This window comes from Mirounga angustirostris, unplaced genomic scaffold (assembly GCF_029215605.1).
Source record: "Mirounga angustirostris isolate CCGP_5_RB_7025 unplaced genomic scaffold, mMirAng1.0.hap1 SCAF_15, whole genome shotgun sequence".
Lineage (NCBI taxonomy): Eukaryota > Metazoa > Chordata > Mammalia > Carnivora > Phocidae > Mirounga > Mirounga angustirostris.
In genome coordinates, this window is record NW_026991723.1 from 58,683,128 (window position 1) to 58,705,706 (window position 22,579).

At 39.3% G+C, this 22,579-nt stretch overlaps 1 protein-coding gene across 4 annotated transcripts in view; it reads left to right on the forward strand.

Annotated features, from left to right (window-relative positions):
• RECK (reversion inducing cysteine rich protein with kazal motifs) overlaps positions 1 to 22,579 on the forward strand; it is a 74,213-nt gene that overhangs the window by 35,932 nt on the left and 15,702 nt on the right. For all 4 annotated transcript variants that reach the window (XM_045882677.3, XM_064578951.1, XM_064578949.1 and 1 more), the window contains 9 exons: positions 2,168 to 2,365; positions 4,738 to 5,005; positions 7,731 to 7,910; positions 10,587 to 10,799; positions 12,233 to 12,369; positions 14,756 to 14,896; positions 16,531 to 16,719; positions 18,627 to 18,749; positions 20,680 to 20,851. In XM_045882677.3, the coding sequence (XP_045738633.1) occupies positions 2,168 to 2,365; positions 4,738 to 5,005; positions 7,731 to 7,910; positions 10,587 to 10,799; positions 12,233 to 12,369; positions 14,756 to 14,896; positions 16,531 to 16,719; positions 18,627 to 18,749; positions 20,680 to 20,851 (1,621 nt within the window). The remainder of the gene's footprint in view (positions 1 to 2,167; positions 2,366 to 4,737; positions 5,006 to 7,730; positions 7,911 to 10,586; positions 10,800 to 12,232; positions 12,370 to 14,755; positions 14,897 to 16,530; positions 16,720 to 18,626; positions 18,750 to 20,679; positions 20,852 to 22,579) is intronic.

The window sequence follows — 22,579 nt, forward strand, 5'->3', positions numbered from 1 at the left end:
AAGGCCCAGCAGGATTCTGATAGGCTCTTTCCTCAGTGGTATTCAGGCTATTCATGAATTATGACAGTTTCTATGTCTTAACTGCAGATTTACAAAGCAGATACTACTGTTAGATGGGAAGATCATGCCCTACTTGAATAAATAGGATTACTTGCAGAAATTAAGCATTCCCAGGTGATACAGTGTAGCACTTGCCAAGGACTGCCTCTCAATTTGTTCCTCAGACATTTACTGCCTACTTGCTCTGTGGAGACAGACACAGGATATAGGATAGTGTCACTGATAAAAGTGCTGTGGGAATTCAGAGGAAGGAGGGATCACATCCTGTAGGGGTGCTTAGAGTGGCTTCGTGGAGTTGGTAGCTGAGCTGGGCCTTGAAGGATGGACAAGAAATGAACAGTGGAGATTGGAGGAAGGGCATCCCAGGTGAAGGGAGTAGTGAGCAGTTACAGCTAGGAAAACACAGCTGAGGAACAGAAGAGTTGTTTGGATTAGCTTGGCAGTTCAGTGTATCAAAGTATGATAAGAAACATTAACTGGCTGTATTTTATCTTCTAACCCTCTCTAATTAGGGCTTAATTCACAATTTCTAAGCTGTTCTCATAGTAATCTCTGTCTTCCCACACTGGTGAGGAAGCCAGCCTAATGGAGGAATCAGAAGATGGGCATCCTTGGCTGTTTCTCACTTGTCTCTTCTGTCCCCACCCCCACCCCTCAGTTTATCCTAAGGTTAATGGTGATAAATGTAGCCATAAATTACTCTTTGTGTTGCAATTGAACAGTTTAGCAATGAACACAGTAAGTAATAACTGTAAGTTAAAAACAGGTGGCACAGTAAGTGTGAAACAGTTTCCTGGTGCAGGAAACAGGCCTATCCTGTATCAGTTCAGTCCTAGCTTAATTTGTGTATCATTTTATCCTTGTCATTATTTCTGGAAGTTGCCTCAATTCTCTGCTCATTCCCTAGTTAGTGGAATTCACCAGAAACCTGATTCCGGTTCCTCCATAACCTCTAATAATTATCAGAGATTTCCTGCCTGCCTTTCTCTTACCCGTTTCCTGCCATACCTCCACCTGGGTTCCCTTCAGACTCCCACAGACCCTCTAACCTCTCCTATGTGGATCTCTTGCTCTTCCCCAGTATAAATCCCACATCTGCACCCCCCCAGCCACTCGTCTAGCTCCCCCCAGATACCTGAGATGGTCCCCCTTGGTTTCTAAAAATACACAAATCGAATTTCAAATGTGGGTTTTACTTTTCAGTGTTAAAGCAGGTCATATCAGTTGTGAGGTAAAGACCATTTCAAATTAGACATGTTCTTAGGAATAGAACTTAAGAAATTTTTTTCAAGATAAACAGTTATATAACTGTCAAATTTATGAAATGAGCCTGGTAGCTCTTAGTTTTTACTGGTCCTGTTTTATAAATGTGAAGCATTTGGGGGTTGGTTTTATTTTTATTTTGTTTGCCTTGCTTTGTTTGTAAATCTCCACAAATCTAACATAGAAAGATGTTCCAGTGGTTCTCAACATGGGCAATATTGGCATTTTGGGAGACCGTTCTGGTTGTGTGTCTGCCCTGTATGTTGCAGAGTAGTTAACAACCCCGACCCCATGTGCTAGATGGCGGCAGTGTCCCCAAGTCATTGTGAAAACCAGAAACATTTCCACATGCCTCCAGAATCTCCCAGAGGGGTGGTCCTGCTCCTGCTGAGAACCACTACGCTAGATAGACTATACTTTGACAAATAAGGACTCTCTTACACCACTGAGCACCTGGATGTCCTCATGGCTATTTCTATAGTAGTGCTGATTTAAAGTACTTGTCTTGGGGCGCCTGGGTGGCTCAGTTGGTTAAGCGACTGCCTTTGGCTCAGGTCATGATCCTGGAGTCCCGGGATCGAGTCCCACATCGGGCTCCCTGCTCGGCAGGGAGTCTGCTTCTCCCTCTGACCCTCCCCCCTCTCATGTGCTTGCTCTCTCTCATACTCTCTCTCTCAAATAAATAAAATCTTTAAAAAAATAAATAAATAAAGTACTTGTCTTCTGTGCCATGGTTTTATATCTCAAATTCAAAAGGTACATATTGTTTTATCAATATTGTGACAATTTATTGTTAGCAAATGGCTATTTCCATTTCAGCATCATTTCCTTTTTTCCCCCCTAGTGGGCTCAGTTTGTTGCAGTTATGCAGGCCATCACACAAACTGCCGAGAATACTGTCAAGCCATCTTTCGGACAGACTCTTCTCCTGGTCCATCTCAGATCAAAGCAGTGGAAAATTATTGTGCCTCTATTAGTCCACAATTAATACACTGTGTGAACAATTATACCCAATCTTATCCAATGAGGAACCCAACAGATAGTAAGTAAAATGGACATATTCCTCTTGTTTCAATCTTTAGTAAAATCATTTGTAAAAAGGAAGTAAATCCTTGGGGCGCCTGGGTGGGTCAGTCGGTTAAGTGTCCGACTCTTGATCTCAGCTCAGGTCTTGATCACAGGGTCGTGAGTTCAAACACCTCATTGGGCTCCATGCTGGGTGTGGTGCCTACTTACAAAAAGGAAGTAAATTCTTGTAGATATCTGCAGTCTCAGTCATTTGGGAAACACCAGACTTCCTTTGGTTTTTAGATTTGACAGACTGGATATTATTATCACAGCTGAAGGGTGCCAAGAAAGGTAGAGCTGTCAGGGGTATGAGGAAGCAGGCACTCTTTGTTCTGGTGATGGGAGAATTCATTGGTATGGATATTTTGAAAGGAAGTTGGGTTATGACCATGAGAATTTCAAATGATCATACCTTTTAATCTAGCAATTCCATTTCTCAGAATTTGTCCTTCAAGAAGACTCATAAATATACATGCACATGTAAAGGATATTTACTGTGACACTGATGGTAATGGAGAAAAATTAGAAATAACCCAAATACCCATCAATAGGGAATTGATTAAAGTTGATGAAATAAATTATGTATCTATATAATAACAATACTTTATAACCAACATAAAGAAAAAGGTATGTTTATATAGAAAGGAGTCCAAGATATAGTAAGCAAAAAAGTCAAGTTGCAGAACTAACTGTATAGTATAATACATTTTTAGTTGTATGCCTATTCCATTTTATATGTTTTTATAATGAACAATTATTTTATAATAAAAGCCCTATATAAAAATGAGAAGAAATCCTGATACTTATGAAAATCAGGGCCTCCTAGTGAACCTGCACCTTATGGGGTCTTCAAAGTCTCAGCTTTGTACATCCTGTAATCCGTTTTCTTCATTTAGAGGTGAACAAACTTTAAACAATTAACTAATTAACCAAACTGACAAAAGATTCATAAGCCAATGCCAATGTTTTGATTTACACTGGGATACTGAAAGACTTGTTTTTGTAAACTCAGAGGCAGTGATACGTGCCGTTTGTCCAGCATCTAAAGCAGAACTCTTATGCTTGTAACATTCTGTGGTGTGGCTGTATGATGAAAATCAGAGGATGAAGCATTTGCCACAAATAACCTTTATTCCTTTTTTTATTTTAAACATTTTATTTATTTATTTGTCAGAGAGAGAGCGAGCGCACAAGCTGGGGGAGAGGCAGGCAGAGGGAGAAACAGGCTCCCTGCTGAGCAAGGAGCCTGATGCAGGACTCGATCCCAGGACCCTGGGATCATGACCCCAGCCAAAGGCAGACACTTAACCACTGAGCCACCCAGGCATCCCTATTCATTTTTTTTTAAGATTTATTTATTTTAGAGAGAGAGTGCATGTGCATGGGGGGGAGGGGCAGAGGGAGAGGGACAGAGAGAATCTTAAGCAGACTCCCCACTGAGTGTGGAGCCCCATGCAGGCTCGATCTCACAACCCTGAGATCACTACCCGAGCCAAAACCAAGAATCTGACGCTTAACCGATGGCACCACCCAGTCACCCCAAACTTCATTCATTTTAAAGGCAGAAGCAACCTGATATCTTGTCAGAGTATGCTATTGTGTTATTTAAATTACAACTTAGAGGGGCGCCTGGGTGGCTCAGTAGGTTAAGCGTCTGCTTCAGTTCAGGTCATGATCCCAGGGTCCTGGGATCCAGTCCCACAGCAGGCACCCTGCTCAGCAGGGAGCCTGCTTCTCCCTCTCCTTCTGACCCTCCCCCTTGCTTGTGCTCTTGCTCAAGTGCGTGCTCTCTTTCTCTCTCTAAAATGAATAAATAAAAAATCTTAAAAAAAATAAATTACAACTTAGATTAGTTAACTTGCACAGATATATGAAAGCTTTATATCCCAAAATGTGATGGAATATGGTTTTTGTGGGTTTTGCTATTGAAATTAGTCATCTCTGTCATTCTGTCAAGGACACAATCCCTTTTAGGCAGTTGTTTCTAGTGTGAAATAATTCCAGTTTGATCTGTAATACCTTTTCCAGGAACATAAGATACTTTGCATGTAAGGACTTCTTAGGGGTAGGACGAGATGACCTTTCATTTATGTAGTATTGGTGCTAAAGATCCCATGTTTGGAGATAGTGGTAAATTCTGGTAATAGTTACCTTGTCCACCTTTAGCTCGTCAATTATTTGTTACGCTGCAAATTAGTGGAGAGAGAATTTGGTAGGCTCTGTGTACTGCAGATACTGACATACGACTGAGTAGTAGTGTTTCCAGTATACCACCATGTTCTTTTGTTCTGAGCAGTGCATGACATAAAATCAGCTAATTAAGCCACATATATCCTGAAAATGTAGGTTTATATTGCTGTGACAGAGCTGAAGACCATGCTTGCCAAAATGCCTGCAAGAGAATTCTGATGTCTAAGAAAACAGAAATGGAGATTGTTGATGGCCTCATCGAGGGTTGTAAGACCCAGCCTTTGCCTCAGGATCCTCTTTGGCAGTGTTTTCTTGAAAGCTCACAGTCTGTTCACCCTGGCGTCACTCTACACCCTCCTCCCTCTACGGGCCTTGATGGAGCTAAATTGCATTGTTGTTCTAAAGCAAACACTTCAACATGTAGGTCAGTATCTCATTTTCCTTTATTAAAACCAGTAGAAAATGGCATTTTAATTAGTGATTTTAAGTCCAGGAAATGTATGTTATATTTTTGTATTGTGTAGACTTAAGAGTTTAGAAGATGTAAAATCTTTCTTTCATCAGCAAGTATTTATTAAGCGTCATGTGTATATAAGACATTGTTTTTGAACATTGCTAAAAGAACTGTGTTTTGGAGTATAGAGGATTAACATTGGTAGGGCAATAAATATTTAAAGATGATGCAACATGGATTCTACCCTCAAGGCTATCATTAAGTAAGCTTACAATTTAGAAGATGTTTTGATATAACATCTAAGGGATATTCTCTTTGTTAAATTATGATACTTTCAACAGTAACTGACCTTTTGTATATATTGGTGAATGATCTGGGTTGGCACTTAAACCCAAAGTTAGATAGCAGTGTATTGGCATTCATTTGGATGATACACTTAGGGAAAAATTATACAAATATAAGATGGAAGGGGCGCCTGGGTGGCTCAGTTGGTTGGGCGACTGCTTTCAGCTCAGGTCATGATCCTGGAGTCTTGGGATCGAGTCCCGCATCAGGCTCCCTGCTCAGCGGGGAGTCTGCTTCTCCCTCTGACCCTCCTCCCTCTCATGCTCTCTGTCTCTCATTCTCTCTCTCAAATAAATAAATAAAATCTTAAAAAATATATATATATATAAGATGGAAGAAACAATTTAGAGACAAGAATAAATGGAGATAACTAAAGTCATGGCAGAACACAGGTGAAATAGAAGTTTGCTTTATTAGGGATATTTTAGGTGAAAATGGACCACATATTACTAGAACATCCTGAAATATCACCTACCAGGAGTGAAGCAGTTTTTCCCGTGGTTTCTAAATTGAATGGACCTTTAGCAAAAATTGTGCCCAGAATAACTCATCAAACTCTACCAAAGATATAAAAAAACTGGAAGATATCCGAAGAAAATTAACAGAAGAGCTTAAAGAGAAGTTGGTCCTGTAATTAAGGAAATTTAATTGCTGATAGGAATTAAATGTATTTATGGGAGGGATGCTGAGTAATTCTTTGAATTTCCTTAAAAGTATTTATACCCTAAAGTCATTGGAGATTGGAAACACTTTGCCCTACTTTACCTTGATGTAGTTTTATGGTTTATTTCCATCTTATGATTGATGTCAGTTTGTATAATTCCTGCTTATATATAGAAAACTAATTCTGAGATGTTATTGAACAGTCTGTTCAAGGTCATAGAGAAAGTTAAGGACTAGAGAAAGGACTGGTTTCTAGCTCAAAGTACCTAATTTAACTCATTCGCAGCTTCCTCCTCTCTATGATGTATAAGCTCCATGGAGAGCAGGGACCTTGTCTCTCTTATTTACCGTTATATATCCAGTGCCTTGAACAGGGTCTAACACAAAATAGGCACTCAGTAAACATCAGTAGAGTGAATGAGCAAAATTATAAAAGTAAAAACATCCTTCTCATAGGGTTGAATATGAAAGTCAAATAAAATGTGGCAGGAATGGGGAATTTTTACTTGTGACTTTGCATATTTTGGTAGTATATTTTATATTACATATATTATGTTTTTTTACATTTTTATTACTTTTATAAATTTTAAAAATTAAACTAATGTGAATGCACTTTGGAAATGGTACTGACATTATTTTAGTCATATGCAAGTTGATTTGTAATCATCAAGTACTACAAATAAGATTGTCATATATTAACTACAATAGTATATAGAGGGACGCCTGGGTGGCTCAGTCGTTAAGCGTCTGCCTTCGGCTCAGGTCATGATCCCAGGGTCCTGGGATCGAGTCCCACATCGGGCTCCTTGCTCAGTGAGGAGCCTGCTTCTCCCTCTCCCTCTGCTGCTCCCCCTGCTTGTGCTCTCTCTCTCTCTCTGACAAATAAATAAAAATCTTAAAAAAAAAAATAGTATATAGAAGCCTTGGAATTCATAAGCTTTTACATATAGACTACCTTGGCCTATCTTAAGGAATATAAGTGGCTTTGGGATAATTTTTCAGGGAGAAACTAGTGAACCCTAAGTCTGTAAAGCTTCTTAAATCTGAGGACCATGTCACAGTTTTACCTCCTGTGGTTGAAATATAAATGTAGGAGAATCTATCTTTGTGGAGGCAAAACCATATGCCTTACCTTACTTTACATAAAGGTAAAAGAGAGATCAGAAATACAGAAGAAATAACTGTGCCAAGAATAAGGATGTACAGGGCGCCTGGGTGGTTTAGTTGGTTAAGCGACTGCCTTCGGCTCAGGTCATGATCCTGGAGTCCCGGGATCGAGTCCCGCATCGGGCTCCCTGCTCGGCAGGGAGCCTGCTTCTCCCTCTGACCCTCCCCCCTCTCATGTGCTCTCTCACTCTCTCTCTCTCAAATAAATAAATAAAATCTTTAAAAAAAAAAGAATAAGGATGTACAAATACTGAAATTAAACATTACATTTAACACAGAGCTTTGTAGCAATCATGGGGAAATGGAAAGAGATGGATGATAAAAGAAGGCTAACATTTTCATGGAAGAGTTCACTGTTTATGGCTCTAAATTCTAGGAGATAAATTTTAGTCTTTTGGTTTTCGTAATTTTTTTCTTATTTATATTCTAAAATATAGTTCATAGAATTTGAGTTTTATGCAAATCAAATTATTTATTCATTTGGCTCATCTGTGTTTCTGCATTTGTGCCTTTATTTCAGAGAACTGTGCACTAAACTTTACAGCATGAGCTGGGGCAATACACAGAGTTGGCAAGAGTTTGATCGTTTTTGTGAATATAATCCAGTGGAAGTGTCCATGTTGACCTGTTTAGCAGATGTTCGGGAACCTTGCCAGTTGGGCTGTAGAAATCTTACTTACTGTACTAATTTTAACAACAGGTAAGAGAAAACTATTGTACATGGAATGGAAGTATTTTATCATTTTCTTGTTTTTAAATAAGTGAAAAGACCACTTTACTCTGATTTTTACTCTGATGCTAAGTTAAAAGGAAGTAGTATTTTTTTTATTATTTCATCTTTAAATACTATAACTCATCCGGTAAATCACCTCTGGGAAAGGAAGCACTATAACAAAGTCCCTTCTAGACTAGAGATACTTAAAGCATCTAGAATTCAAAGAATCTTTTCTGCCTTCAGCCTACCATTCTTCCCCTCTTCCTTCTATTACACAACCAGTGGAAACAGTTCATTGCAGAATAAATCACTGTGAACAATTTGGCCATCCAAATGCTCTCTTTTGAACAGTTTACTTCGAAGTTTACTTCAACCAGTCTGAAGGTCCCACTCAGCAAGTTCGCTATTTCATACAAAAATACTGTCTTACTTTACTTACTTGTATTTTCTTGAGGTATCAAGTATGGTCAGAAAAACAAGAGTCCAAAACTGAATGGCTGAACAAACAGTGAAGAAAACAAAAGGGCATCCAGAAGCTTAGAGAACACCTATCAGAGAAGGCAGAGAGAGAGTTTCTAAGCAAGAGGGGGCCAGTTTTGTGAACTGGCCTGGAGCCTGGAGATCAAGGGGGCAAAGAGGGAAAGAATCATTCAGTTGGGTCAGACAGAGGTTCAAATGAACATAATCCTATTCTTTTAAAAGTATTCAGAATATTTTTTAAAAAGGTATTCAGAATATTATTTCGAGTAAGAAAATTGAGATATCTTTACAGCTGGTAATAGAGTGTTAGCCGATAAGGACATGGTTTAGAGATTGAGTAAATTTGAAATCTATGAAATGATTGAAGTTAAACTTGGACTCATTGTCTGGCTTCTGGGGATAGTGGAGTAGTTTGTAGCAAACTAATACTTCTGCAAGTACCAATTATGAACTCTGTACAAAATATTTTAAAAAAGTATTGTTTTAAGGTGTTAGAGAGTGGCCAAAAGCAGGAGGGGCTGTATCTCATGAAACATAGAAACCACACTGCACGAGGGCCACATTTATCCAGTTTTTCCTTCATGGGCACCCTCAGCCCCCTTGCATGGCATAAAGAATTCAAGCAAAAAGCAGCAGTCTTGGGCTGAGGAGTTAGAGATCAGAGTTTAGGGCTGCCAGAGTGGCTAGATGCAGGAGTAGAAAACCCGGGAAAGGTGGGAACCACAGAAGGAGATGCCCCCAAATCTGCAAACAAACTCCCGGTAAATCCTTACATTTAACAAAGTGACAGTATACAAGGTTAACATTAAAAAGCCGATTGTATTTCTGTATGTTGCAACAAACAATGGGAAAATGAAATTTATTTTAAAAATACAAATTTACACAATTGCATCAAAAACATGAGATACTTAGGGTAAATTTAACAAAAGAGGTGCAAGAACTATACATTGAGAACCAGAAAACTTTGCAGAGAGAAATTAAAGACAGTGAATAAACAGAGAGAGGTACTGTGTTCATGGATTAGAAGACTCAATATTGTTAAAATGTTAATTCTCCTGAGACTGATCTCTAGATTCAGCGCAATCCCAATCAAAATCCCAATAGGCTTTTTAAAATAGAAATTGCCAGACTAACTCTGAAATTCAAATGAAAATACAAAGGACCTAGGATAGCTAAAAGAATTTTTTTTAAAAAATAACAAATTTGGAGAACTTACAGTACCTGATTTCAAGACTTGTTATAAAGCAACACAAATTAGGGGCACCTGGGGTGGCTCAGTCAGTTAAGCGTCATGATCCCAGGGTGCTGTGATTGAGCCCCAGGTTGGGCTGCGTGCTCAGCACGGAGTCTGCTTGATATTCTCTCTCCCTCTCTGCCTCCTGCCTGTTCTCTCTCAATAAATAAATAAATAAAATAAAATTAATTGAAGATGGGTCATAGAACAAAACATAAAAGCTGAAAATATAAAGCTTCTAGAAGAAAACTTAGGAGAATATCTTGACAAACCTGGTGTAGACAAAGATTTTGTAGACAGGAGACAAAATGCACTAATTATAAAAGAAAAAAAATAATGAGTTAGGGTTCAACAGTAAACACTCACCGAAAGACACCATATAAGATTTGAAAAGGCAGGCCACAGTTTGAGAGAAAATATTCAGTATATCACATGTGCACACTTACAGTCACACACACATTTGACAAAGGACTTGTAACCAAAATATATAAATAACTCCAATAACCTCATAATAAAAAGTCAAACAACCCTTGGGGCACTTGGGTGGCTTAGTCGGTTAAACGTCTGCCTTCAGCTCAGGTCATGATCCCAAGGTCCTGGGGTCGAGTCCTGAGTCAGACTCCTTGCTGAGCAGGGAACCTGCTTCTCCCTCTCCCTCTGCCTGCTTGTACTCTCTCTTTCTCCGTCAAATAAAACCTTAAAAAAAAAAAAAAAAGTCAAACAACCCAATTTAAAAAAAAATAGGCAAAAACTTTCAAGGGTCTTTCACCAAAGAAGACATCAAAATAGCCACCATGCATTCAAAGCTGATATCCTTTGATGCATTATATGTACTTTCTTTAAGAAAATCAGATTTTCCTACTGCATTAGTATGTCAGGATCTTACCTATTACTTCTCTCTAGAAAATAATTGCCTCTTGATTCTTTCTGGCCTTTTTTCTTTTCAGGCCAACAGAACTTTTCAGGAGTTGTAATGCTCAGTCAGATCAAGGAGCCATGAATGACATGAAGCTGTGGGAGAAAGGAAGCATAAAGATGCCATTTATCAACATACCTGTTCTTGACATTAAGAAGTGCCAGCCAGAAATGTGGAAAGCGGTAGCTTGTTCACTGCAGATTAAACCTTGTCATAGTAAATCCCGGGGAAGTATTATTTGCAAGTAAGTTTCTTTCCTTGTAATGACTCTCCAGTCTTGGTTCAGACCATGATCTGAACCACAGCCTATCTTTAGAGTTTTCTCTCCCACCACTTCTCTTTGCCCATCCTCCCCACATGTCAAATGCTTTCTCACTTTTTCCTCCTCTGCTTGAAGTACTATTCCATCTCCACTTGCCCACTGCCTCGCTTTCTTAGCCTCTCTCAAATGCCAGTCATTCCCATGGAATCTTCACAGATCTCCCCAGCTCATAGTAATTTATCCTTCCTACAAACTTCTGTAGACCTTTATTTGAATTTCTCTTATGGAATTTAGTTCCAGAAACATTTGTCAAGTACCTTCAATACTCAACTCTATTTTTATATTTTAATTTGTGTACTTACATTCTGTTAGACTTTGTTCTCCTTGAGGAGTTTATTCCTTGTAACTTCTTTTTTTTGTCTCCTCTTTCCTCTTTTTCTTCTCTTCAGGGATTAGGGTAATCCTGACACATAGTAGGTGTTCCATGCATGTTTAATGAGTGAGGGAGTTAGTGAATATAGTCATTAGGGCCTATTTCTAGTGAGCATTTTGTGAATGGTTTGCTTAGGAGATCTAGGATAAAGTAAAGGTGAAAGCTGCTGTCCTGGGTGAAACCAAAAGCATTAGCCATGTAGTAATCTATGCCAGCTGATCTTCAAGCATCTATTTTTCCAAAAACTTTTCTAAAAACCAAGTCAATATCTAGCCCCTAAGTTGGTGTGTGTCTTGGTGCTGCTGGACACTTGATGACTGATTGCAGATTATTTCAACCTTAAACAGGGTCCAGATCTATTCTCTGGCATGACTTGGCCATGACTTGAGTAAGGGGAAAGATGAGGGGTAACTTGGGTGGCAAGAGGCAACCTGTGGGAAATTTATAGACTCCTAGCACAAAAATTTATAGAAAAGGAATCAAATACCTTTTGAAGACTGAGAAAATTTTAAAGTAGTATACTTTCCAGTTGTTATGGGCCAAACACCTTACTGTTGATAACTAAAAAGATATTTAAAAAGAGAAGGGGACAGAGGGAGGAAGAAGCAAGTAAGCATAAGGTCCTGAAAGAAAAGATGTATGATTTTGCAAAGAGCAAATCAGACTCGCCTAGTTTAATTTCCTTTCAAAGACTGGGACAAGCCACACTGATGGTAATAACAGTACGAGTATAAAATTTGAGCAAGGCCTTTGATCTCCGATAAGAGAAAAGGATGCTTTGCTAGTATAATACATTACTTACTACTATGCAACCTGAGGTCTTCTATGACTCCTGTTTTCTTTTGCCATTACTCTGACCTAACCAGTTGTAAAATATTGTTATGAAAACTCACCTTCTGGAAGCCTTCAGAAACAGGATTGATATTGACTAGACAACATGAGGAGGTTCCTTAAACTCTAAATTTGTATTTTTCTTCTTAAGATCAGATTGTGTGGAGATTCTCAAGAAATGTGGGGACCAGAACAAATTCCCGGAAGACCACACAGCTGAAAGTATTTGTGAGCTTCTGTCACCTACAGATGACCTAGAGAATTGTATACCTTTGGATACATACCTAAGTAAGTACTTTGTTTTTTTAGATTTCAAATATTTCTCCCTTTCATCTCTGCCCTTCATGTTTGCTTTGGATGAACATCTTTCTGTTGAGAATGTGTGGTTTAATTATACTATCTCAATTGCAGACTCTTATCTTGGTCATAAAGGCTGAGTCTTGGTCTTTTTGGCTCTGGAAAGAATTGTCATCTTAAAATATGTAAGCCCAAGTGACTATCTTATCAGTCTGAGGAAGTGATGAACTATTGTCAATCAGGAATTCTAAGCAGTGAATCTGGGGCAAACATCTTAGATAATAGCCCCATATCATTGCTATCCCCTGGCCATGATTTGACCAGGAAGTGGAATTTCCCCAGGGAATCTTTAGCTTTTTGTCATGAGAATTAGTGTACCTGAGCCAGGCATTGGCTTAGACTGACCCACCAAATAGGGAGTAAGGAATGATGGTCTGGGTTAGTACATGAAAATGGAACTTTTGTCTCTGCCAAAGGATTCCTGCCAAGAGCTAGAAGAATAAGTTGCTATCTCATTGAGGGATCCTGGATCTGAGTTTCTCAGCAGGAGGTGGCCCCGTGTGGTGGAAACCAGAGAGATGACGAGTAGAACTCATACACACGGAGTACTGTAGTTAGGGTACACTTACAGCTTTATTAGCCCTACAGTCTGAGTCTGGCCTAAACTCAAGTAAGCAAAGCTAATGTAGTCGCAAGCCTAGACTCTATTTCACATGCTGCCGCCAGGGGGCATTAGTGCACCGAGCTGGCTGGAAAGGCAGACTGTGAATTCAGCTCCTACTTGCTTTGTTTTCCTGTGTCAGATAGGACTAAGTTCTACTGCAAATAACAGAACAACAGGGAAAAGTAAAGGAAAGCGCAGAAATAAACAGTCCAGGGCTATTATAGTGGTTCCACCATCCAGAGTCCAGGCTCCTTTTTTTTCTGCACTGTCCTTAGTTCTTGGTTTCCATCATCAAGGTTACTTGAGGTACTTTACTATCACAGCATGCCTCCTGGAATTCCAGCCACCATATTCTAGTGTAAGGGAAAACCACCCGAGCTGTAAGGGAAACTGAGAAAGATGATCTTTTTAGCTGTGGGCCCATTGTCACGCTATTATTAGTAAGCAGGAAGAAAAGAGTGGATGCTAGATTTGCAGCTGTGATATCAGCCACATTTTCTCAAGGCCAACAAACTGTGTCCCTCAGCCTTTATGACCAGTATAGTGAAAAAAAAAAGCATTAGACTCAGTATAGGCCTCTGTGACTTTGGACAGATCACCTCTTTGCAGCCTCAGCTTCCCTGTTTATAAAAGGATTGGGCTAGATGAGATGAGCTCCAAGAACACTTACACCTTTATTAGCCCTACAGTCTGAGTCCGGCCTAAACTCAAGTAAGCAAACCTAATGTAGTCACAAGCCTAGACTCTATTAGAGCAGTGAAATATATGTGTAGAAGGAAAAAAAGTTAAAGAAATGTTTTTGTTTGAATTTTAATATGCTCTTTAAATATCACATATACTTTATATTAAGTGAGGCTCTGCCATGGTCATTATTTCACAAGTTGACAAATATAATCATGGTACAGGACCCATCTTACCATAGTGAATTATTATAGTTTATGGTAAAATGTGCCAAGTTATTCCTCTTAGGCATAAGCATGTGTTTGACCACCCTACCATCCCTTTATACTACTTATTACTTATCATTAGGTGACTTTTTTATTTATACACACAGAGACACACATGCACACACATACCCCCGGTCTATTTATTTATTTTTATTTATTTATTTTTATTCTTATGTTAATCCCCATACATTACATCATTAGTTTTAGATGAAGTGTTCCATGATTCATTGTTTGTGCATAACACCCAGTGCTCCATGCAGAATGTGCCCTCCTCAGTACCCACCACCAGGCTAACCCATCCTCCCACCCCCCTCCCCTCTAGAACCCTCAGTTTGTTTTTCAGAGTCCATTGTCTCTCATGGTTCATCTACCCCTCCGATTTCCCCCGCTTCATTCTTCCCCTCCTGCTACCTTCTTCTTCTTCTTCTTTTTTTTCCCCCGGTCTATTTATTGTCTATTTCCCAAATAAAATGTAACTTCTACATTAGGGATTTGTCAGTTTTATTCACTACTGTATCTCCAGTGCTCAGAACCTTGTCTAGCGTATCGTAGGTACCCAGTAATAAACAAGTGAATGAATGTATGTATGTGTATGCTAAATTCACAAATGATCAGAGCATCTGTGTGTTTTAATAGTTTACTAGAATCAGGCCTCACTTTCTGGACATGAGCTCTCCATTTATTCTAGCCATAATTAATTCAGATAATTTACAGATCTCTCTTACCTTTTGGGGTTGGTTAAACTGATCTGTGTTTGGTTTTTCAGGGCCAAGTACTTTGGGTAACATTGTAGAAGAGGTCACTCATCCCTGTAACCCAAATCCTTGCCCTGCTAATGAGCTCTGTGAGGTAAACCGGAAGGGGTGTCCGTCTGGAGATCCCTGCCTTCCATTCTCTTGTGTGCAAGGTAAGAGGTAGATGGGTGTGGGTGTGGGGTGAGGGGTTGGATTTGTGTTTCTGTATAGGGATTATCTTTGGAGTGAGCTCACAATGGACTTTATTTTCTAAGTTATGTTTTTCTGTAACATTTGAGGTTTTCCCAATAAACCTGTGTTAGTTATATAGGCAGGAGAAAACAAAGACAAATGTAATTTTCAATTATCATTTAGATTGTAAACTGATTCTCATAAAGAGAATTACAGGATTACAGAATTACTCTCATAAAGAGTTACAGGGTTCTTAACAACAAAAGAAAAGAAAACCTTGAGCCTGTTTTTTGTACATTCTCTTCCATGTTGTGATGTTTAAGAAAGTGTACTGCACATTGTTCATGTTTTTTTCTTTTCTTTCCTTTAGTTATATGGAGAAAAGTCATAGTGGGATGTGCAATTATCTCCATGAGCTTAATGTTTTATTGGGATGCATGTGATTTTAAGACTGATTTTTTTTTTTAAGATTTTATTTATTTATTTGACAGAGGGAGACACAGCGAGAGAGGGAACACAAGCAGGGGGAGTGGGAGAGGGAGCAGCAGACTTCCTGCCGAGCAGGGAGTCCGATGCGGGGCTTGATCCCAGGACCCTGGGATCATGACCTGAGCCGAAGGCAGACGCTTAATGACTGAGCCACCCAGGCGCCCCTGATTTTTTTTTTTTTTAATGCAGGAGGCCTCTTGAATAAGAAATGTTCATCCCAGTGAATTTTGATAGTCTTTATCTCTTCTGTTGTACAGTGTGGCAATATTTTGCTTCTTTTTATCTACTTCCCAATTGAAAATGTTTCTTTGTCATGTTAAAATCACCATGTAAAAATATCTGTGAAGTAAAAAGGAATAGAAGATTAAATAAGCATGATGTCTCAAAGGATCATCTATAATATTTGTGTAATACCAGAATATATCAACTATAGAGTCAATGTAAATCTTAAAATTGGAAATGAATGGGTTTTCCTTAAGCGCAATCAAGTATTCAACTTTTCTTTGAATTTATAATATGCTTGTATTCCATCACTAAAGTTTTCCTGATCAAGAGTATTCTAAAAAACATTGGGCACCTGGGTGGCTCAGTCGTTACATGTCTGCCTTCGGCTCAGGTCATGATCCCAGTGTGCTGGGATCGAGCCCCGCATCAGGTTCCCTGCTCAGTGGGGAGCCTGCTTCTCCCTCTCCCTCTCCCACTCCCCCTGCTTGTGTTCCCTCTCTCGCTGTGTCTCTCTCTGTCAAAAAAATAAATCTTTTAAAAATAAATAAAAAATATTGTCGGTTTCCATAGTCCATTTTTTAAATATCTGTGATTTTTTAATATCCTTGATAAGCCCAAAGCAATAAAAAAAATATATCTTATAGCATTTTTGTACTGAACTATAGCTAACTTTGGGGTATAGGTCTATAATCACCACTATCTCACAGAACATGGAATTTTTCATTTGAGAGGATATGTTTTGGTCAGTGAACCAAATCAATTCTTTAGCTGAGTGAAAGTTCTATCACATAATTTTTAGTAGCCACAGAGTACCTATGAGACTTATGTAAAATATATCTAATGTCATAAAACAATGTCATAGAACAATACCATCTCTCTCAGCTTATTTTTGTTTGTACAGGTTGCAAATTGGGAGAAGCCTCTGATTTCATCGTCCGCCAAGGGACACTAATCCAGGTGCCATCATCTGCTGGGGAAGTTGGTTGTTACAAAATTTGCTCATGTGGACAAAGTGGACTCTTGGAAAACTGTATGGAGATGCACTGTATAGATCTTCAGAAGTCCTGCATTGTCGGAGGAAAAAGAAAAAGTGAGTCTTGAGCTGTATTTATTTGCTTTTTGTTTTTAATATGAGATTAGTTATCTTAACTTTGTAGGAAGAACATTGGATAGATTACCACCAAAGAGTAAGGTCTACGAATCAGATCCTCCAGGGCAGTATTTTCCAAACTGTACTCTACAGGACACTGAGACTTCTAAGGAACCCTCTTAGGAGCCTCCTCAAGAAGGGACTAATAGCTAATAACAATTAATTAATACTTACTGAATTTTTAATTGTGTGCCAAGCACTATGCTAAGTCTTGGCCTGTATTATCTCATGTGAGCCTCCCAGTTGTACTTTGAATTCAGTATTGTTGTGAGGAAGCTGATGCTCAGACAGGTCACCCAGCTAGTAAGTGACCAAAGCAGAATTCAGTCCCAGGCCTATCTGACTCCAAAGCCCTTGCCCTCCACAGGCAAGGACACAGGTGTGCTCCTTCCCATCCCTTCCTCCACTATGTCTCTTTACCAGAAGTAAAAGACAGAGTTTGACATTGTGGAAAGCGAACTGGAGGGTGGGAACTAAACTGTTGACTAGGCGTTGGGATAGAGCACATGAAGACCTGCCACCCTTTGATGCCCTCTCTACAAGTCTCAAGGTCTTGCTTTCTCACTGCATCCTTAGCCATGTTTTGCTTATAGCCCTAACAACCATTCATGTCAATATACGACCTCAAAAATTGTGGAAAAAAAAAATACTACCTTTGAGAATGTACTCCCCGACAGCTGTTCACTCTGCTACCCTCACCCCTACATCACCCTACCTATCGACCAGGATAGTTCAGCTTTCATATGCCTCTTGGTGTACTCTTCTGTGTGAGATCTTATTTGAAAGAAGGGTGCTTTTGGCTAGAAAGAGCCTACAAGTGTCTGCCCTAGAACAAGTCAGGTATTCATTTTTTTTTAAGATTTTATTTATTTATTTAAAAGAGAATGGGAGCATGAGCAGCAGGGAGGGGCAGAGGGAGAGGGAGAAGCAGACTGTCCACTGAGCAGGGAGCCAACTCGGGACTCAGTCCCAGGACCCTGGGATCATGACCTGAGCCCAAAGGCAGACACTTAACTGACTGAGCCACCCAGGCGCCCCTAGGTATTCATTTTTTAATCCATATTCTACTTAGCCAAAATGTAAGATAGGTACCTTGTATCACAAAATATGTGAGGATAAACAAATTCATTCCTTCCATAGACTTCCACTGATTAAATGCCTACTCTTTACAGAAGAACATACTAGTGCCTTGTGGGGCTAAAACTGGGATGAGGGATTGAGATCATGCTGTACGTGATCAGATAGGGGAGAATTAGAGCTACAAAAGGAAGAGACCAATCGCTCTTCAAGGACCTAGTCATTCCTGCCAGGGTATCAGGGGAGTCTTCAGTTCAAAGATGGCATCAGGGCTGATTCTGAAGAGATGACTGGAGTTCCAGAGGAGGAGAGGAGCGTGTGAGGCAAGAGGGGCAGCCAGGAACATTCTCAGAGATTAGGGAGCAGTCTTGTGACACTAGCATGATGTGGGTTTGGAGAAAATTTGGAGAGAAATGGTGGGAGGTAAGTATGAAAACATAAATACTACAGATTTAACTTCTCAGTTTGTATATTCAGAAGTCATCTTTCAAGAATTTCTGTTTTAAGACCTTTTTTTTTTTAAGATTTTATTTATTCATTCATGAGAGACAGAGAGGCAGAGGGAGAAGCAGGCTCCCAAGGAGCAGGGAGCCCGATGCGGGACTCGATCCCAGGACCCTGGGATCATGACCTGAGCCGAAGGCAGATGCTTAACCATCTGAGCCACCCAGGCGCCCTGTTTTAAAACTTTTTAAACGATTATATTTTTAATGTATGATTTACTTATAAATGCATGAAATGGATCAACATCTTATTTCTCCTTTTCTTAGGTCACGGGACATCCTTTAATATTGACTGCAATATCTGTTCTTGTTTTGCTGGCAATTTGGTGTGTTCTACCCGCCTGTGCCTCAGTGAGCACAGTTCAGAAGATGACCGTCGCACCTTCACAGGTAACCAAGGCCACCCAGAACCTGTCCTTAGCGGCCATCATCCCTTTGTACCCATTTCCCATCAAGGCAGCCTCACTGGTCTTGCCATAACTGCAAATGTACACAGTAAAATAAATACATAATCTGAGAACAGGATACTTGCCCTCTCTGGATCTGTTTCTTCCTCTGTGAATTGAAGGCATTGAACTAAATGGTTTCCTAGGACCCTTCCAGCACTAATATTCTGAAATTCCATGGGTTAAAAAGATCAGGGCCAAGTGATTGGGATGGTTTTGGTTAAATGGAACTTTTCTATCTGCTAAAATACCCCATCCATCCCTACCATTATGTTATAAAATGTATTTTCTAAGTTTGTTTGTGTTATAATGTTTTTCTCATCACCTTCTTCCCTGTCCTGCCTTAGCTTACTAGTTCATTAGGTAGAGACCCCTATAAGTAAAGCTATAGGTAGAAAAAGTAAAGAATGCTCCTTCCAATCTAGCGTTTAAAATCTAGAAGTTAGATGTATAAAGTCTGGCTTGGGGGATTTCTGGAATGTCAAAAGGTAATACCAAAAACAAGATAAAGACAAAGGTTGTAAACTAATCATGTAGGTTCCTTCCACTCTTCATCACCTTAGGGAAGGGGAAGAACAAGAAGGTAACTTGGGAAATTATTGTAATTTTGAGACTTGGGCATTTCTATGAACATCTCTGAGTTGTGTTTGGACTGGGACAATATCTGAGTCCCAAGAAATGTGGTACACTTTGTGGCCAGTAAAATCTCCTTAGAGTCTGCTAGCTAAACGGTCATTACCTTACTCTATCTATCCCAGGACATGAGGGGCTACACACCACAGGGAAAAAGGGTCCTGCTAATTGTACAGTTCATCTTCCAAATACATTTGGATGTAACTAAGTAAATAAATAAGTAGTTTTCCACAAAAATCTTTAATCTACTCTTCATCCCCAATGGTTTTATGGTTTCTCTAAGCAGAATGAATTGCTCTCATCAAAGCAGAGCAGATAAAGGATAATAATAAGGATAACAACAACAACGATGACAGTAAAGCATCAAGGTTGGTACTCAGGGTAGATAGAGGGTGGGGCGGGGTTAATCCTGTCTTCACTTCCCCAGCAGCCTGCTGTGCACTTCGTATTTCTGATTTCCTTTTTATTTCCAATGGGCTGGAGGTACAAGGTCAGTAAATCCCTAGTCTATTCTCTTCCCGCCCCTCTCCATGTGTCATACTAACTCCCGGGAAGAAGAATCAACTTGCTGCTGCAGACACATGAAATGAAGTAAATTTAGGAGGCTACCCTTCTTCTCTTTACCCAGCACCAAGGGTATTTCAGATCTGGAGCAAAGCAGATCCCAGTAGATAGCAATAGACCATGCTGTTGCTTCTCAAGAAAAGAGCATCGCATCTCATTGGCCTTTTTGCTTCCTGAAGCATGACCCAGCAGCATAAAGCATGGGAATGTCAAGAAAGTAGTGTTCTTGATTGATTGCTTATAAACATTTTTAAGTCTCAAAATTACAGTAATTTCCCAAGTTACTTTCTCATTCTTTTGTTATTACCCTTTAACATTCCAGAAATCCCCCAAGCCAGACTTCAGACATCTAAATTCTAGATTTATACACTCGATTGGGAGGAGCATTCTTTACTTTTCCTACCTATAGCTTTGTTTATATGGGTCTCCATCCCTGGGATCAAGGTCTGAAGGCCTCAATTAGCTGGCAATAAATGGAACAAAGGAAAGCCATTATGCAGACAAACGGCTTTTCAGAGCCTTGCCACCTTTAAAAGCACTATTCGAGATTGGAGGGATGCTTTTTCCTGACTTAATTCACAATTCTGTTTTCACTTGGGAGCTCCATGTTAATTAGGAAATATGATGGGCAGGGGAATGTACAAGTACCCATAACTGAGTCTGTGTCCTCTCCACAGGTCTGCCCTGTAACTGTGCAGATCAGTTCGTGCCCGTGTGTGGGCAGAATGGACGCACTTACCCCAGTGCCTGCCTTGCTCGCTGTGTGGGACTCCAAGACCATCAGTTTGAGTTTGGATCATGCATCTCAAAGGATCCATGCAATCCTAATCCCTGCCCAAAAAACCAAAGGTAAATTAAATAGCTCCTTATCTTTTTCTTTTTTAAAAAAAGTTTTTATTTTAATCACCTGGTGCTTAAATCGCCTATTTCACCCATCCTCCAACCCACCTCTCCTCTAGTAACCATCAGTTTGTTCTCTATAGTTGAGAGTCTATTTGTTGGTTTGTCTCTCTCTCTTTTTTGCCCCATGTTTGTCTCTTAAATTCCACATCTAAGTGAAATCATATGATATTTGTCTTTCTCCGACTTATTTCACTTAGCATTATACTCTCTAGCCCCATCTATGTTGTTGGAAATGGAAAGATTTTATTGTTTTTTATGGCTGAATAATATTCCATTGTGTATATATGTATACCACATCTTCTTTATCCATTCGTCAATTGATGGACACTGGGCTGCTTCCATATCTTGGCTATTGTAAATAATGTTGCTATAAACATAGAGGAGCATGTATCCCTTTGAATGAGTGTTTTTGTATTTTTTGAGTAAATACCCGGTAGTGCAATTGCTGGATTGTAGGGTAGTTCTATTTTTAACTTTCTGAGGAAGCTCCATACTGTTTTCCACAGTGGCTGCACCAGTTTGCATTCCCACCAACAGTGCAAGAGGGTTCCTTTTTCTCTACATCCTCGACAACACTTGTTGTTTCTTGTGTTGTTGATTATAGCCATTCTGACAGGTGTGAGGTGATATCCCATTGTAATTTTGATTTGCATTTCCCTGATGATGAGTAATGAGCATCTTTTCATGTGTGTATTGGCCCTCTGTAGATCTTCTTTGGAGAAATATCTGTTCATGTCTTCTGTCTATTTTTTAACTGGATTATTTGGTTTTGGGGTGTTGAGTTTTATAAGTTCTTTATGTATTTTGGATACTAACCCTTTATCAGATATGTCATTTGCAAATATCTTCTCCCATTCTGTAGGTTGCCTTTTAGTTTTGTTGATTGTTTCCTTTGCTGTGCAGAAGCTTTTTATTTTGATGTAGTCCAAATAATTTGTTTTTGCTTTTATTTCCCTTGCCTCAAGGGACCCATCTAGAAAAAAGTTGCTACAGCTGATGTCAGAGAAATTACTGCCTGTGTTCTCTTCTAGGATTTTTATGGTTTCAGGTCTCACATTTAGGTCTTAAATCCATTTTTAATTTATTTTTGTGTATGGTGTAAAAATGTGGTCCAGTTTCTTTCTCCTGCATGTTGCTGTCCAATTTTCACAACACCATTTATTGAAGAGACTGTCTTTTTCCCATTGGATATTCTTTCCTGCGTTGTCAAAGATTAATTGACCATATAATTGTGTGCTTACTTCTAGATTTTCTATTTATCGATCTATGTGTCTATTTTTGTGCCAGTACTATATTGTTTTGATTACTGCTTTGTAGTATAACTTGAAGTCTAGAATTGTGATGCTTCTAGCTCTGCTTTGCTTTTCAAGATTGTTTTGGCTATTCAGGGTCTTTTGTGGTTCCATAAACATTTTAGGATTATTTGTTCTAGTTCTGTGAAAAATGCTATTGGTATTTTGATAGGGATTACATTAAATGTTTAGATTGCTTTGGTTAATATAGACATTTTAACAGTACTTGTTCTTCCAATCCATGAGCATGGAATGTCTTCCCATTTCTTTGTGTCATCTTCAATTTCTTTCATCAGTGTTTTATAGTTTTCAGAGTACGGGTCTTTTACCTCTTTGGTTAGGTTTATTCCTTTATTATATTATATTATTATTCTTTATTATT